This window comes from Rhinoderma darwinii, chromosome 11, assembly GCF_050947455.1.
Source record: "Rhinoderma darwinii isolate aRhiDar2 chromosome 11, aRhiDar2.hap1, whole genome shotgun sequence".
NCBI classification, from domain to species: Eukaryota; Metazoa; Chordata; class Amphibia; order Anura; family Rhinodermatidae; genus Rhinoderma; species Rhinoderma darwinii.
The window spans coordinates 82,047,675-82,064,785 of record NC_134697.1 but is presented as its reverse complement, the minus strand read 5'-3'; the positions used below and the strand labels follow the sequence as shown (position 1 = coordinate 82,064,785).

At 42.1% G+C, this 17,111-nt stretch overlaps 1 protein-coding gene across 1 annotated transcript; it reads right to left on the bottom strand.

Moving 5' to 3' along the window:
* Positions 1 to 5,911: 5,911 nt before the first annotated feature.
* Positions 5,912 to 15,135, bottom strand: LOC142662969 (bone morphogenetic protein 2-like). Its single transcript, XM_075841262.1, has 5 exons — positions 14,835 to 15,135; positions 10,167 to 10,303; positions 9,423 to 9,539; positions 7,272 to 7,479; positions 5,912 to 6,315 (listed from the first exon to the last, which is right to left on the bottom strand). Exons 1-5 carry the CDS (start codon positions 15,133 to 15,135, stop codon positions 5,912 to 5,914), a joined length of 1,167 nt encoding a protein of 388 aa, XP_075697377.1.
* Between the last annotated feature and the right edge of the window lie 1,976 nt (positions 15,136 to 17,111).

The window sequence follows — 17,111 nt, the reverse complement described above, 5'->3', positions numbered from 1 at the left end:
TAACGGCGGGGACCGAAATTAGCTACGATCCCCGCCATTAACCCCTTAAGTGCAGCGCTCAAACGCGATCGCTGCACTTAAGGTGTTTGCAGCTCATCGGAGCCCCAGCAATGAAATTGCCGGGGTTCCGGTGGCTGCAATGGCAACCGGAGGCCTAATACTGGCCTCCCGATCTGCCTAGCACCGAAGCCGGTCAAGATCCGCCCGGCGGCGGAGCCTGATCGGCTTCTGTAGCTGCCGGCAAGATGGCGCCGGGTCAGGAGCTGATCCGGCGTCATCAGCGGACACAGCTGACATACTGTACAGCTGACATCCACCTGTAACGGCAGGAACCGGAGCTAGCTCCGATCCCTGCCATTAACCCCTTCGATGCAGCAATCGAAAGCGATTGCTGCATCGTAGCGGTTACTAGCAGATCGCCAGCCCTGTCAGGCAATCAGGACTGGCGACTGCTGTTATGGCAACAGGAGACACAATGGTCTCCTGCTCTGCCATTACGGAAGCCGATTTAGGCCCCGCCGGGAGGCGAAGCCTAATCGGCTTGCTGTCAGTGAATGACTGACAGATCTAATACATTGCACTACATAGGTAGTGCAATGTATTAGAAAAAAATAAATCTGACCGTTGGACCTTCAAGTCCCCTAGTGGGACTTGAAGAAAAGTGTAAAAAAAGTATAAAAAAGTGTAAAAAAAAGTGCAAAAAATAAAAGTTTGAAAACAATAAAAGTTTCAAGTAATCAAATAAAACACAATCCCCCTTTTACTCTTATCAAGTCCTTTATTATTGAAAAATAATAATAAACCATATGTATTTGGTATCGCCACGACCGTAACGACCTGAGGTATAAAAATATTATATTATTTATTGCACGCGGTGAACAGCGTAAAAAAAAACGTAAAAAACGTTACCAGAGTTTCTGTTTTTTGGTCACTTTGCCCTACAAATATTAGAATAAAAAGTGATCAAAAAGTCGCACGTATCCAAAAATGGTACCTATAAAAACTATAGCTTGTCCCGCAAAAAACAAGCCCTCATACAGCTCCGTCGACAAAAAAATTAAAACGTTATGGTTCTCAGAACTTGGCGGCAGAAAAAATACATTCTTTTTACAAAAGTAATTTTATTGTGCAAAAAGTTGTAAAACATAAAAAAGTGCTATAAATTAGGTATCGCCGGAATCGTACTGACCCGCAGAATAAAGTTAACATGTAATTTATAACGCATGGTGAACGCTGTATAAAAAAAACGAAAAAAGCTGTGCCAGATTTGCGTTTTTTTGTTTACCTGGAATCCCCAAAAAAATAGGATAAAAGGTGATCAAAAAGTTGCATGTACCCCAAAATGGTACCAATAATAACTACAGCTCGTCCCGCAACAAACCAGCCCTCATACCGCTACGTCTATGAAAAATAAAATTAGTTATGGCTCCAATAATTCAGGAAATAAAAAAATATGCAGTTGTGCCGGCCCGAGGGGAACATTTCTTCTGTTTCAAGAGGCGATTTATCAAGGACCTAAAATTAGGGAACCAGGAAGGGGAGAGCCCAAACATATCCGCTGGAAGCGACGGTGCCCGTATTATACCAGGACCACACTTTCCCAGCAAAATTCCCCAAACTACAAAAGGTGCGGAGTGTGGAACAAAGGGGGATAAGAAATGACACCATTTATCAGTGCGACACTGGCCTGTGCGGAAAGGATTGCTTCACAGCGTAACACACATCTATGGATTATTTTATATTTTTTATACCACCTGACTATGCCCCTTATATACTCCGCCCCGCTTACATGTACCCCCACATTATAAATGGAAACACCAGCAATACTCAAACAAATATAGTACCAAGCAAAATCCGCTCTCCAAAAGCCAAATGGTGCTCCCTCGGCTCTGAACAATACAGCGTGCCCAAACAGCAGTTTCCTTCAACATATATGGCATCGTCATACCCGGGAGAACCCTTTTAACAATTTTTGGGGTGTGTGTCTCCAGCGTCATAAGCTTGGCATGACATATTTGCCACTGAATTGCATATCTAGGGAAAAATATAAATTTTTAATTTGCACCATCCGCAGTGCATTCATTTATGGAAAAGACCTGTGGGGTGAAAATGCTCACTACACCCGTTAATAAATGCCTTGAGGGGTGCAGTTTCCATAATGGGGTCACATCTCAGGGTTTTTTTTTTATTATTTCACATCAGAGCCTCTGCAGTTGTGAACCAATACTTTGTAAATCGCCAAATTAGGCCTCCACTCCGCATGGTACTCTTCACTCCTGAGCCCTGTCATATGTCCAGGCAAAAGGTTAGGGCCACATGTAGGGTGTTTCTAAAACCGGGAAAAACTGCATAATAATTAGAGAGCTGTCTTGTTATGGTGGCACAAGCCGGGCACCACATATTGCCATATCTATGGAAAAAAATCCCATTTTAACGCTGCAAAATCGAGTGAACACTAATTTCTACAAAACACCTGCAGGGTTAAAATGCTTACTACACCCCTTGGTAAATGCATTGAGGGGTGTAGTTTCCAAAATGGGGTCGCCCAGAAACCAATCCAGCAACATCTGCACTCCAAATGGCGGTCCTTCCCTTCTGAGCCCTGCCGTTTGCCCAAACAGCAGTTTATGACCACATATGGGGTATTGCCGTACTCGGGAGAAATTGCTTTACAAATGTTGGGTTCTTTTTTTCCTTTATTTGTCGAGAAAATGAAAAAATTTGCGCTAAAGCTACGTCTTATTGAAGAAAAAGGACTGTTTTTATTTACACTGCCTAATTCTAATAAATTCTATGAAACATCTGTGGGGTCAAAATGCTCACTACACCCCTAGATGAATTCCTCAAGAGGTGTAGTTTCCTAAATGGAGTCCCTTTTTGGGCGTTTTCATTGTTTTGTCCCCTCAAGGGCTTTGCAAATGTGACATGGCCTCCGCAAACCATTCCTGCTAAATGTGATCTCAAAAAGCCAAATAGCGCTCTTTCCCTTCTAAGCCCTGCCGTGTGTCCAAACAGCCGTTTATTACCACATGTGGGGTATTGTTTTACTCGGGAGAAATTGCTTTACAAATTTTGTGGTGCTTTTTCTCCTTCAGTCCTTCTGGAAATGAGAAAAAATTAGCTAAACCTACATTTTCTTTGAAAAAATGTAGATTATTATTTTCAGGGCCTACTTCCAATAATTTCTGCAAAACAACTGTGGGGTCAAATCGCTCACTATACCCCTAGATAATTTCCTCAATGGGTGTAGTCTCCAAAATGGGGTCACTTGTGGGGGGTTTCCACTGTTATGTCCCCTCAGGGGCTTCGTAAATGTGAAACGGCCTCCGCAAACCATTCCTGCTAAATGTGGACTCCAAAAGCCAAATGGCACTCCATCCCTTCTAAGCCCTGCCGTGTGTCCAAACATCCGTTTATTACCACACGTGGGGTATTGTTTTACTCGGGAGAAATTGCTTTACAAATTTTGTGGTGCTTTTTCTCCTTCAGTCCTTGTGGAAATGAGAAAAAATTAGCTAAACCTACATTTTCTTTGAAAAAATTTAGATTATCATTTTCACAGCCTACTTCCAATAATTTATGCAAAAAACCTGTGGGGTCAAAACGCTCACTATACCCCTAGATAATTTCCTCAATGGGTGTAGTTTCCGAAATGGGGTCACTTGTGGGGGGTTTCCACTGTTTTGTCCCCTCAGGGGCTTTGTAAATGTGACATGGCCTCTCAAACCATTCCTGCTAAATTTGAGCTCCAAAAGCCAAATGGCGCTCTTTCCCTTCTAAGCCCTGCCCGTGTGTCCAAATATCCATTTATTACCACATGTGGGGTATTGTTTTACTCGGGAGAAATTGCTTTACAAATTTTGTGGTGCTTTTTCTCCTTTAGTCCTTGTGGAAATGAGAAAAAAAATCGCTAAACCTACATTTTCTTTGAAGAAATGTTGATTTTAATTTTCACGGCCTACTTCCAATAATTTCTGTAAAAAACCTGTGCGGTCAAAATGCTCACTACACCCCTAGATAATTTCCTTGAGGTGTCTAATTTCCCAGATGGGGTCACTTTTGGGGGATTTTTACTGTTTTGGCACTGCAAGAGCCCTTCAAACCTGACATGGTGCCTAAAATATATTCTAACAAAAATAAGGCCCCAAAATCTCCTAGGTGCTCCTTTGCTTCTGAGGCCGGTGCTTCATTCCAGTAGCACGCTACGGCCACATGTGGGATATTTCCTAAAACTGTAGAAACTGGGCAAACAAATATTGAGTTGCATTTCTCTGGTAAAACCTTCTGTGTTATAAAAAAAATTGTATTAAAAATTTATTTCTGCAAAAAAATATAGTAAAAAATAGTGTAGTACCGTGTTAGCCAGAGACAATATGAAATGTTAAATACTTTTGTGTCAAAAAAGACAAAAGTATAGAAGGTATGATACCTTTATTGGCTAACCATAAAAGTTCTATATGCGGCTTTCAGAGCGCAAACGCTCCTTCTTCAGGCAGTTTACAAATGAATGACTTAGAAAAAAGCCACAACATTTAGATGTTACACAAAGACAATTAGTACATGAGGTGATACATCATTAAGATAAGCCGGGGCAATAAAACTGAGGTTATAGGGGTGATGACTTAGGAGTTAAGGCATCTGGAGTCAGTCTGATGGGGGGCGTGACGTGTGTCCATGTAGTGGCTCATAAATCCTGGTGTTAGATTGAGGCCTTGTGTCAATGACTGGAATTTTATCATCAGCTTGAATTCCCAAATTTTTCTTTCTCTGTTGTTTTTAAAATGACCCTTCAGAACGAGTACCTTTAAATCTGCCAAACTGTGATCAGGTCCAGAGAAGTGTTTTCCCACGGGTGTATCCACCTCCTGTTTTATTGTATGTCTGTGAAGATTCATCCTGGTTTGTAGTTTTTGTATTGTTTCTCCAATGTAGATTCCTTTATTGATGCACCTTGTACACAGGATCATGTACACTACATTGGAGGATTACCCCATTATTATTATTATTATTATTATTATTATTATTATTATTTTCAACTAAGCCTACACCCCCTTTCTTCCATTTTCTATATGACCCATTTACCCCTAATTGTACCATGTTATTACTATTCACCTTTAAGAATATTAGTAATAAGCAATCAAGATATAATCAAGAACAAAAACTTGATTTATACAATTATTACAGTAAATATATAAAATATACACATACAATTACATTAAAATATAATTTATTTTATCTATAAATATGCAAAATGAGAGCCATTGCAAACACACATGACTGGCTGCTGGAGCATAATGCAGAAGTCACAAGAGACCATGTATTTTAACTAAGCAAACTATAATTCAATCATTCGGTCAGTAAATACTGCACGGACGGCCCGCGAAGTGTCACCCGTATTTGCGGACCATGCTCACAGTAATAAGTATAGGAGCACGGTCCGTAAATGCAAAAAATAGGACAAGTCCTATTTTTTGCGTTTCATTTCTAAAGACCCGGACACACACCCGTAATTATATTGGAAGGTGTCCGTGGCCGACAGAAAGGAATGGGTCAGTATTTTATCCGCTATTACGGATCCCTATTTGCGAATAAAAACTACCGGCGTGTGCCTGAGACCTAAGAGACTTTTTAACCGTTTGTTACAATAAGTAGGTGATGTGGGGATCATTTTGCACAATTAAATAAAATTTAGCTTTGATGAAGCACTTGCCTCAATAGATTCTCTCCATAAAGACCACCATAAAGACCTGGCATTTCAGTCCCCCCCAAAAAAAAATACCAGATAGATATATGAACAGAAGAAAAAGTAGACACTCTAAATATATCAGAACATTTCTTATCAAGCATCTTACCTGATGACCATCCTGCAAGACTAGGCATAATCTAAAATGTATTTTCCAGGTTATTCTGGTCAATGACAGCCACAGCTTATGGCCACCATGTCATCATACTGTTTAAGTACAACATTCTCTTCATCATCGAAATATAGCAAGTTAATTGAATTAAGCCGATCAGGGACACAGCACGGTGTGCCAATATCCATATTGAGTTTAAGCGCATGAACAATAGACTGCACAGTGGCATGATTGGTGGCACCTAACCCCTGCCCCATAGGGAAGATACAGGTGCCCTTACAGTGATATGCATTATATCCTTTGGGAGAGATAATCCAGCCAGCCCAACCAATATCTTCAAAGTCCACATACAGGGGCTTGCGCTGGCATGAGGGATATCTATCAGGATACACATCCCTAGATCTCCTACTTTTGTACATTGTTGGATGTGAAGAGCCATCAGATGGTGAGAGGGAAATACCTAATAAAATATACGAAAAAATAATGAATGTTGAGTTCTGCTGTACACAAGTGCAACAAGATATTAAAGCAACCCTCCATACTTAGGACTAAATTATAAATGTGATGGGGTATAAGGAGTAATATCAGCTGGTGACCTCCAGTTGTGCCCCTCTGCCGTTTTAGGGTGCCCTCTGTGTTGTCTCAAAAGGGCTGCAGCGCTTCTCAGACTGAGTCTAAGACACTCCCCCTCTTCACGGATTGGATGGAACTGGTCACATGAGCAGCTCTGGCCAATCTGAGAACAGTGGGAGTGTCTCAAACTCATAGTCTAAGAAGTGCAGTGGAAATTTTGGAACAGCACAGAGGGAACCCTAAAACGGCAGATTCACGGCAGAGGGGCACAACTGGAGGGCATCAGAGATTATTACTCCATATGCACCATCATATTTAAAATGTTGTCCCGGGACCGGAGGGTTGCTTTAACATAAGATTTGATAAGATGGTGCAATACATTCTTCCATACATTATATCATATGATAACCTCACGCTCACAAGATACTACCGATATTAATCAATGAGATCTACTACATTTAATGCAAAGATATTCTTATACAATTGACAAATCAGTTTTCTCTGGATTGCTTGTACATTGTCTTCATTTATAGCCAATACAGCCAGGTGTAGAAATGATTCAGTTATATATACAGTTGATTTAATCCGCTTGTACATACATCCCAATCAGTGATGGCACCACGTTTCAGAGGTGGAGTGCCCCTTTCTCATAGGGCGGCACCCCCCCCCCCCAACATTGCATCATCACTTAAAAACTGGATATATAACTGAATCATTGCTACACCAAGTTGTATTGATTATATCAACTTTGGGGTCCCCCCCCCACTGACCAAACATTGGCACAAGGGCAAGGCCACACAAATAATAAACTTCATGATACCATATAGGTAACTTAGGACATACCTGTCTCCTTTACTTTTGTGGGTTGCATGTATGGGTGTGGAATTCCTCTCCGACCATCGTCACTGAAGAGGACCAGATAAGAATTTTTGCTGTCTAGTTTCTGCTTAGTGAGTCCAGAGGGATCTGTATCTAGAAAACTTCCAGATGGTAGAGTGAAAGTAATAAGGAAACCGTGATTGGTGCTGTCATCTCCAACCCATCCAGAAACCTGGCAAACAAAAAAGAAATACTTTTTAAGATGATTCAATAATCTTTGTAACATAATTATCATTGACTTAATAGGGGTCTATCGGGGTTCCGATATTTTTGATGGCGAGAATAGTTCAAAACAGACTGCTGTTTTTGCTCCTAAGAATACCGGAAAAAAGGCTTACGAAATGCTGATGGAACCCCTGAACATATATGTGAACAGAGCCTTAACCCTAAGGACTGAGCCATTGTTTCATATTTGTTTTTTACTCCTTCCAAGCGCCATAACATTTTTATTTTTCTGTCAATGTCAGGGCTTATTTTTTGCGGGAGTTTCTATTGGTACCATTTAAAGTACCATATAATGTACAGGGAAACGGCAAAAAAATTCTTTGCGGGCTGGAAAATTGAAAAAACTGTGATTCCGCCATTGTTTTTTGGCTTTCGTTTTTACGGCTTTCACATTGTGGTAAAAACGACAACTTAACTTTATTCTGAGGCTCAATACAATTACGGTTATTCCAAATTTATAGCGTTATTTTTATATTTGACTACATTTACAAAGAAAAAACTATTTGTTAAAAAAAACCTGTTCTGTTTCACCACATTCTGAGAGCCATAACTTTTTTATTTTTGCATGGATTGAGCGATGTGAGGGCTTATTTTTGTGCAGGACGAGCTGTAGAGTCTATTGGAATAATTTTTGGGTACATACAACTTTTTGATCACTTTTTATTACATTTTTTTCCTAGGTCTAAGGTGACTAAAAAACAGCATTTTTGGCGGTTTACATTTTTTGTTTGTGCAAGGGCTCCGTCGTTTTGATGGAATCAATACTGTAGTCGACTACGCTATTCATTCCATCAAAATTACGGAAACCTTGCACAACGGAGACAAACTTATGGATTCCATTTGTGTCTGTCAGGTCTCCGTTCTGATGGAAACCTCCAACGCAACGGAGCCCCAGCGCAGATGTGAACAAAGCCTTAAACGTTTTTTTACACTTTTTATTAGCCCCCCTAGGGGACTTGAACCAGCGATCGTTGGATCACTGGTACAATACACTGCAATACTCATGGCACAGGCAGAGCTTAACAGAGGCAGACTGAAGGCAGTCCTGGGCCCATGGGCTGCTATGACAACTATTGTCACCCCCCATCACATTGCGGTGGGGGCAATGAGCTGTTGGAGGGCGCTCCCCCCTCTAATCAATGCCTCAGATGCTGCATTTGAGGGATTCAATGACCAGGAACAGCGTGATCGCCATTCCCATTAGTCCCGGGTGTCAGCTGTAGTATACAGCTGACACCCGCTGTGTATGGAGCGCCGTCAGCCCATGAGCGCTGTCCATACTTCCCTATGAAACTTATCATGTACATGTACGTGATAATGTGTCATTGGATTAAGGCCCATTTACATGGGCCAAAGATCGGGCAAATGAATGTTCATATAAACGCTGGTTCCCAATAATTTCCATGTGTAAACAGGGCAACAATCAGCCAATGAACAAGCAAACGCTCCAATTGTTTATGCAGCACAAAATATTATTGCTGTCGGCAGCACATCTGTGTAAACCGGGAGTTTTGCTGACGACATGATGGAAATGCATGGGGACGAGCGATCGTAGTAATGACCGCTTGTCCCCATACATTACTGTTTATAGCTCCTTGTGAAAGGAGCAAACAAGCGCCGATCAATGAGCTGCCCTGTTGATCGGCGCTCGTTTTTACGGCCGGAGTAAACGGACCCTAAGTTATTAGATTTGTAAAAGACTGAGTCATGGCTTTAAATCACATTTGGGAGCTCCATAAAACACAACAATAATTATGAGGTATGCTGGCAGATTGATCAGCAGAACCCAGTGACCACAACAAAAAGAATTGACAATTGATATAATAGTTTTCATACAAAATGATCATGAATTACAGAAGATTTATGAGAAAGTTCTGTCATGATACTCACTGTTTGAGTGACATTAAACATCTCCCAGCCTTGCGAATACAATGGAAGAAGCCGAGAAGTAATTAAGTTTCCTCTCCATGGTCTTGATGCACTGTCTAAAAGCTCATACACGTCCACCTGCCAAAAGAGGGGCGAAGTAAACTATGAAACATAAAGAAACATTACAAAACTAAGACGTTATTAAAAAACTGAAACGTAAAAAGTTGATTCAAGACTGTGGAATAACACACAAAGGCCGGGTTCACACGTAGCATAAAATGTTTTTTCCGCAGCGGACATCCTGGCCGAAAAACTGTTAGTTTTTCGTCCGGAATTCCCTGCGGCCGCCAGTGGGGACACGCTGTGTACCCTTACACAGCGTATCCGCCCAGTGTGAACTTACCCAAAAAGTGTCTTTTTGCAGAAATATGATTCAGTTTGTCTAAATATTGTTGAATTTGATAATACCTAAAAATGTAATTCAGCATAGGCAAAATTTGAGAAGTACTAGCCCTTTTACTCAGGGTTGCCAACCATCTGTAAATTCATGGGCAGTGCGTAAAAATAAGGTTTTGGCCATTGCCGCTACTTTCTCTGCATTTTCCAGGTTGCACCAACTAGGATGATGCTGAGGAAAATGAATCATTAACATATTTTATCAATTGTAACCTGATGATGGTTCTGATGGGGTTGGATCTTAATGAGCACAATGCCCCAAAATTTATCATTAGTGCCAATTTAACATTTTTGCACCTGTAAACTTACCCTACAAAAATGATATCTGGCTGGCATACCAAGAGGCTTCCACTTGAACACTCGCAGCTCAGCTTTCAACATTCGCTCCTTACGTCCCACTGATGAAATATTGAAGAAGAAAAATGAACTTCCTGCTTCTGAGAACACTGTAAAAAACCAAGATCACAATTATTAAGGCGGTAGAACTGGGTAGTGAACAAACTGCTACAATGCAACTTCAGATGAAGTCATAACTTAAAGGGGTTGTCCATTCATAAGAAATAGATGGCCTATCCTTAGGATAGGCTATCTTCATCTAATCGGTGGGAGTCAGAATCCCGGAATCCCGCCGATCAGCTGTATTAAAGAGGCAAAGGCACTCGTACAAACACTACTTCCCCTTCATTCCTGTCACTGCTTATACTGTGAATTGCCAACACACTTGTAGTGGTGGTTCACAGTAGTGGCGTAACTACCAATGTAGCAGCCGTAACGGCTGCTATTAGGCCCGCGGCATGAGGGGGAACGTGCCGCCCGCTGACACGCCCCCCCATGCCCGGTGGCGCCGCTGGCAGCTGTTATGGCGCCACTACAGGGCCTCTAACATTTATGGGCTAGGGGGCATGAGCCCTCTCATGCCTGGTGGCGTCACTAGCATCGGATGGGGCCCGGTGCTAGTGATAGCCACCCCCTCTTGCAGTAATTGTACCTGCATCTACAGTATAGCACGCAGGTACAAATACATGCATTAGCGCTGAATTGTACCCGACCATTCAGCGCCTTACAATGACGCTGATTTGTGGGGCAAAACGACTTGCCCCGCCAATCAGCGCCTTTCAACTATGCTAGTGGCACGATGATGTCATTGCACCGCTTCCATTGTTGAAAGAAGCTAATTGACGGGGCAAGTCATTCTGTCCTGCCAATCAGCACCTTTCAGAGACGTTTTTTTAAAAACGTTTATTTTTGACGGCGTTATGACTATTTTTTATTTTATGCTAACTTGTTCTAAACTGGGGGTTCTTTTACTTTTGAGTAAGTGGGCATTGTAAAGAGAAGTGTATGACGCTGACCACACTTCTCTTCATTCATGTTCAACTGTACTCACAGCACAGCGTGATCTCTCTGTTGGGAGAAGCTGACAGCCAGGAGGCGATGTCTTTTCATTCTCCTGACACTCCAGTGAAGTTAATGTGGGCGTAAGTGACAGAACAACGTGATCTCGTGAGATCACGCTGTGCTGTGAGTACAGCTGAACATGAATGAGGAGAAGTGTGTGACGCTGATTGGTCAGCATCATACACTTTTCTTTACAACGGCCACTTGCTCAAAAGTTACAAAAAAATACCAGTTGAGCATTTAGAACAAATTAGCATAAAACGAAAAATAGTCATAACGCCATAAAAAATAAAAGTTTAAAAAAAATAAATAAGGCGTTATCTACATTACAGCGACTATCAGATTAGGTAGGAGATAGGGCACTTATAAACTGGTGACAGAGCCTTTTTAATGTAAATGTTTATTCTGCCTCTAATCAGTAATGTAGTCACTGTATGATCTGCAGCGAGTTGATAGGTGGTTTGATTTTGATATGATTTTTTTGCCACTATATACAAGTGGGGGAGCAGGTGGCACTATATACAAGGGGGGAGCAGGGTGGCACTATATACAAGGGGGAAGCGGGATGGCACTATATACGAGGGGGGCTGTGTGGCACTATACACAAGGGAGAGCTCTGTGGCACTATACAAAAGGGCAGTGTGGCACTATATACAAGGGGCTGTGTGGCACTACTAAGGGGACGCTGTGTGGCACTACTAAGGGGGCGCTGTGTGGCACTATCTACTAGGGGGGCTGTATGGCACTATTTACAAGGGGAGGGCTGTGGCGCTATCTATAGGGCGCTGTGTGGCACAATCTATAGGGTTCTGTGTGTGGCACTATCTACTTGGGGGGGGCTGTGTGGCACTATCTACTAAGGAGGGGCTTTGTGGCACTATATACAATGGAGGGGGCTGTGTGGTGCTATATACTAGGGGGGCTTTATGGCGATATCTACAGGGGGGGCTATATGGCACTATCTACAAGGGGGAGGTGGGGACGCTATCTACAAGTGGGGTGTGACACTGTCTACAGGGGGGCTGTATATCACTGTCTACAGCGGGGCCATATGGCAAAATCTACAGGGGGCACTATCTAGAAGGGGGGCTGCGTGTGGCACCTGGGGGGGCCCCAGTCAAAAGTTTGCTATGGGGCCCAGGCTTTCCTAGTTACGCCCCTGGTTCACAGTATTAGCGTGATTCTCGTCCGTGTGCTGTGCGTTGAAACAACGCACAGCATACAGTCCCATTGATTTCAATGGGCCATTCACACATGAGTGAATTTTCACACAGCGAGTGACCGTTGCGTGAAACTCACTGTATGTCCCATATTGGTGACTTTTCACGCACCTAGTCGCCCATTGTAGTCAATGGGTGCTTGAAAACCACGGACAGCACACGGACGCACATTTGTGTGCTATCCGTGTTTCATGCATCAATTACATTGAAAAAAAAAGAAGTGCTTGCAAGTGCGTGAAAAACCCATGCCTTAGGCTACATTTACACGAGCATGTAAATCTGTTAGTGTGTTTTGCGTATGGCATGTGCTATTCACGCACTTGCAAGCACTTCTTTTTTTTTTCAATGTAATTGATGCATGAAACACGGACAGCACACAAATGTGCGTCCGTGTGCTGTCCGTGGTTTTCAAGCACCCATTGTCGTCAATGGGCAACTAGGTGCATGAGAACGAACCAATATAGGACATGCAATGAGTTTCACATAACGGACACTCGCTGCGAGAAAAACAATGGGTTTGAAATCAATGGGTCTGTGTGATGTGCGTTGTTTCAACGCACAGCACACGGGCATGAATCGCGCTCATCTGAATGGGCTCTTACAGTCTTCTCCTATTCAAGTGAACAGGAGAAGGATCTAATACTGTGAACCGCTGCTACAAGAGTGTCTGCGCTTTACAGTACAAGCAGTGAAAGTAATGAAAGGGAAGTAGTGTTCGTACGAGTGCCGTGGCCTCTGTAAAACAGCTGATCGGCGGTGGTGCCAGGAGCTAGACCCCTACCGATCAGGTATTGATAGCCTGTCCTGAGGATAGGCCATCAATTTTTTATGACTGGACATTCCCTTGAAGTTATGACAGCAAGAATAGCACAGCATGAAAAGTGACGGAAACATCAATGGAACCCCAACGGACCCCATTACCAGTCCGTGAGGTCATTTGGGCACTGTTTGTATTAATTTCACAATGGATCTGGCACTGCCTCATGGCTTCCATTATGAATGAAACTTATGATGCAAATGTGAATATAGCATTACCGATACCTGTAATGTGAAGGTAAGATATGGAAGGGACTAACACACCTATTTTTTTCTAAATGACAATGAAAATCTTTTAATGTACTAGTGCAGCACATCATGGCTCATAGAGAATAGTCACCTTAAATGCAAATAAAACAAGTAAAATGTGATCTTTGAACGGAAATTTTGTTTTTAACTGTTTGACTAAAAGTTTGTTCAGTGCATTGTATTCTAACTACTTACATTGTGTCTAACTTAAGATCCTTGAGTGTGATTGAGGCCAAATCAGGAGAATCCTATCCAAATGCACATGCATACACTTGAGATACATATGGACAATGTAGGCAACTGGATGTGGTTGCTATGAATATTCAATTCGGACAGAAATGTGCAGCCGATATAATACTGAGATAATGGTAAGTATATTTGTGCCTAATAATATTATTAGTACCTAAATATTGTTGTATTAAAAGGGTTTTCTAGGCTTCTTATTTCATGGCCTATCCTTAGGTAGGATCGTTTAGCAGAACGGAGGAGCTTGGCGATAGCTAAGTCCAAACAAGTGTGGTTGTGCGTGGTAACCAGGAATGGACGAGCCCATCAGGAAACCAGAGGACCCTCCAGTGATCCCAGGCTCTGAGACAATAATGGGTTTTAAAGGTCCAGCAGAGGACACCCCATTTGGTGCCAATCACTTGCCACGAGGGCCTACTTCTTATGGATTGAGTCACAAATTACTTATTAGACCTTATAGATGATATATCCTATGTGTACAATGATAACAACAAGGACCATGATGAAATTAAAACATGTACATGTGCTATATAGATGGAGGGTGGGCCCTCAGAATCATTTCCTGGTGGTAAGGCAGATCCGGCTATTCAAATGAATTGGGCTCAGATGCAATAACAGGCACTGCCAAACTTGTATAGATGTCGCTGTGCAAAGGGATTGTGGTGCTCCAGCAAGTGCTATTGCCCCTTTCCTCTGCTGATCATTGGGGTCCCAATGGTCGAACCCCACCGATCATACCTTGATGGGCTAGCCAAAGCATAGGCTTTCAATTGATATCCTGGAAAATCCCTTTAATATTGAAGTTATTTTCTCAGGTGGATTTAGTACATTTAACTGTTGACCCAACCAATAGTCTATCACTTTAACTATCTCTAATAATGGTAAATTTGGTGTACTGTTATATACAGAATGCCATTTTATCGAAAGTAATACATTTTAAAAATAATAATAATTAAAAGTAATAATAATAATTAAAAAAATATATTAAAAAAATGTAAAAAAAATTATATATATATGTATAAAACATAAAACAAACTTCTACTCTTACCTTTGTTCTCAAAGCTTCGAACTACATTGCCTTCTAGTATTCCAGGTGCTCTGGTGCTTCCATCAGGTCCAGCAACTCGACTGTACAGTTCTAACATGAACTGAGGCGGCTTTTTGGCAGGGGGGATGTTGAGAGGAAGTTCTCCAAAGGCAAAAACTTCCTGTAATTTCTGGATGGCCTCAGATACCACCTCAGATGAAGAAGCACTCAGAGGAGGTTTTCTCTCCTTCAAACCCAAATGTAAAAGTGTGACAGGGTCAAAAAGGACTAGAATGAAGAATCTGACCAGAACAGCTTCCATCCTAAAACGTGTAGGAGGTCCTCTAAAGGTCTGAAATGGCTCTTTCAGTAGATGTAGTGTCTGGTAAACTGTCACTGTATTTATAAATTCCTGAAGCTGAAAATTAATTCCGAAGATGTCAAAAATTCTATTAAAAAAAAAAAGATTACAAAATCCAAATTTTCCAACTTTCCAATTAACCCTAATTGTATGTTATCCTAGATATGTGACCCTTAGCCCTGCCTGAAATTAGAGTCTTTGAGTAAAGGTTGCCCCCCTATATAAAGGTCTTAGATATCCGCCCCCAATCACATACACACAAACCCAACTATATGAATTGCAAATCTGCTTAATCCCTAGAGGGGGAGGGGATGACAAGAGGAAAAGCAGCAGTGAATCAATAAGTGTGAACAATCCTAGAGAGTGAATCTATTGTGATACACTAATGTGTAGGTTATGTTAATACAAGGGCAGAATGTCACCACAGATAAACACTTTTAACACCAGCTTAAGCCTACACAATAATATCCAAATGCATGACTTAGAATTAGAACTATTAAGTATTTCCCAATCTTTTTGGAATATTCAGTTTTTTTTAATAATGACCCGTTAAACATTAACAAGAGCTAATTTTTGATATTTTCTATCTGAAGACACTAAGAAAGTTTAATTCATTTATTTGATTTCAAGTCTGTTTGTAACTTTGTTAAGGTCCTCCTACATGGCCGGTCCTGGGCCACGTAAACGAGCGCCGATCAATGACACAGCTCGTTGAGCGGCGCTCGTTTGCTTCTTTCACAAGGAGCTATGGATGGGGACGAGCGATCGTTACTATGATCGCTCGTCCTCATACATTTGTATCACGTCGGCAGCGCGTCTCCCTGTTTACACAACGAGATGTGCCACCGCCAACGATAGTATTTTTTATTTTTAAAACAATACGATCAGCAGAGGATCGAGCGTTTGCTCGTTCATCTGCTGATCGCTGCCCTGTTTACACAGGGCAATTATCGGCAATGAGCGTTCTATGAACGAGCGTTTTCCCTATAATTGGGCCTTTACACTCACCATGAAGCAAACATTTCAATTATGAGGGTGTTCACACCCTAAATACGATTAGTAGCATGCTCATTGTTCTTAATGGGTTTCTGATATTATGTATCTGTCCGGACATGCCAATTTGGGGGAAGAGGGGTGGGCTGATGATATAATGTGTATGAGGCTACCCAAAGATCACTGGGTGAGTTAGATTTGAATGCCAGATCCCTTGTTCCCCTGGAAGATAAGTCACTATAGGGGTATGTTCACACAGTGCGGTTACGCTGCGTGATAGTGCACAGTGTATCTGCCCTGTTCCCCACAGAGAATTCCGGAAAAAAAATGGCAACACATTATGGTGCATTTTTTCGGCCAGATGTCCACTGTGGAAAATAGCAGGTAATAAGAAAAAATGGCGACGCATCCCCCTGACGTCCTGCGGCACACTTCTTGGGATGATGTTTCATCCCATGTGACCGCTACAGCCTGTGATTGGCTGCAGCCAGTGTCGGACACAGACAGCTGAGGGCCCCTGTGCAAGAACAGTATAGGGGCCCCTTGCTCTTCAATATCTCATCATAAATCACCCCCTTAGGTTTCTCTTACAATCTATGAGTAATTGTTAGCCATAAAATTCTTTAGTTCAGGCATTTACATGCAATCTAATAGACAGAAGAAGGCTGCTTTAAAGGTACCAGTGGCCCCCTTATCTAATGGGCCCCTGTACAGCTGCACAGGTTGCACCAATGGTATGTCCACCCCTGGCTGTAGCAGTCACATGGGATGAAACGTCATCCCTGGAGGCCAGACTGGACGCAGGAGCAGAGAGTTCTGGGTAAGTATAGACTTTTTTTTTCTCAGAGTTGTGACTTTTGCGGTGGAATCGAAGCTTTTCCCCTGCAAAAATCCCAGCATCTGCTATTTGTTGGGGGTTTTACCTCCCTATTGAATTCAATGGG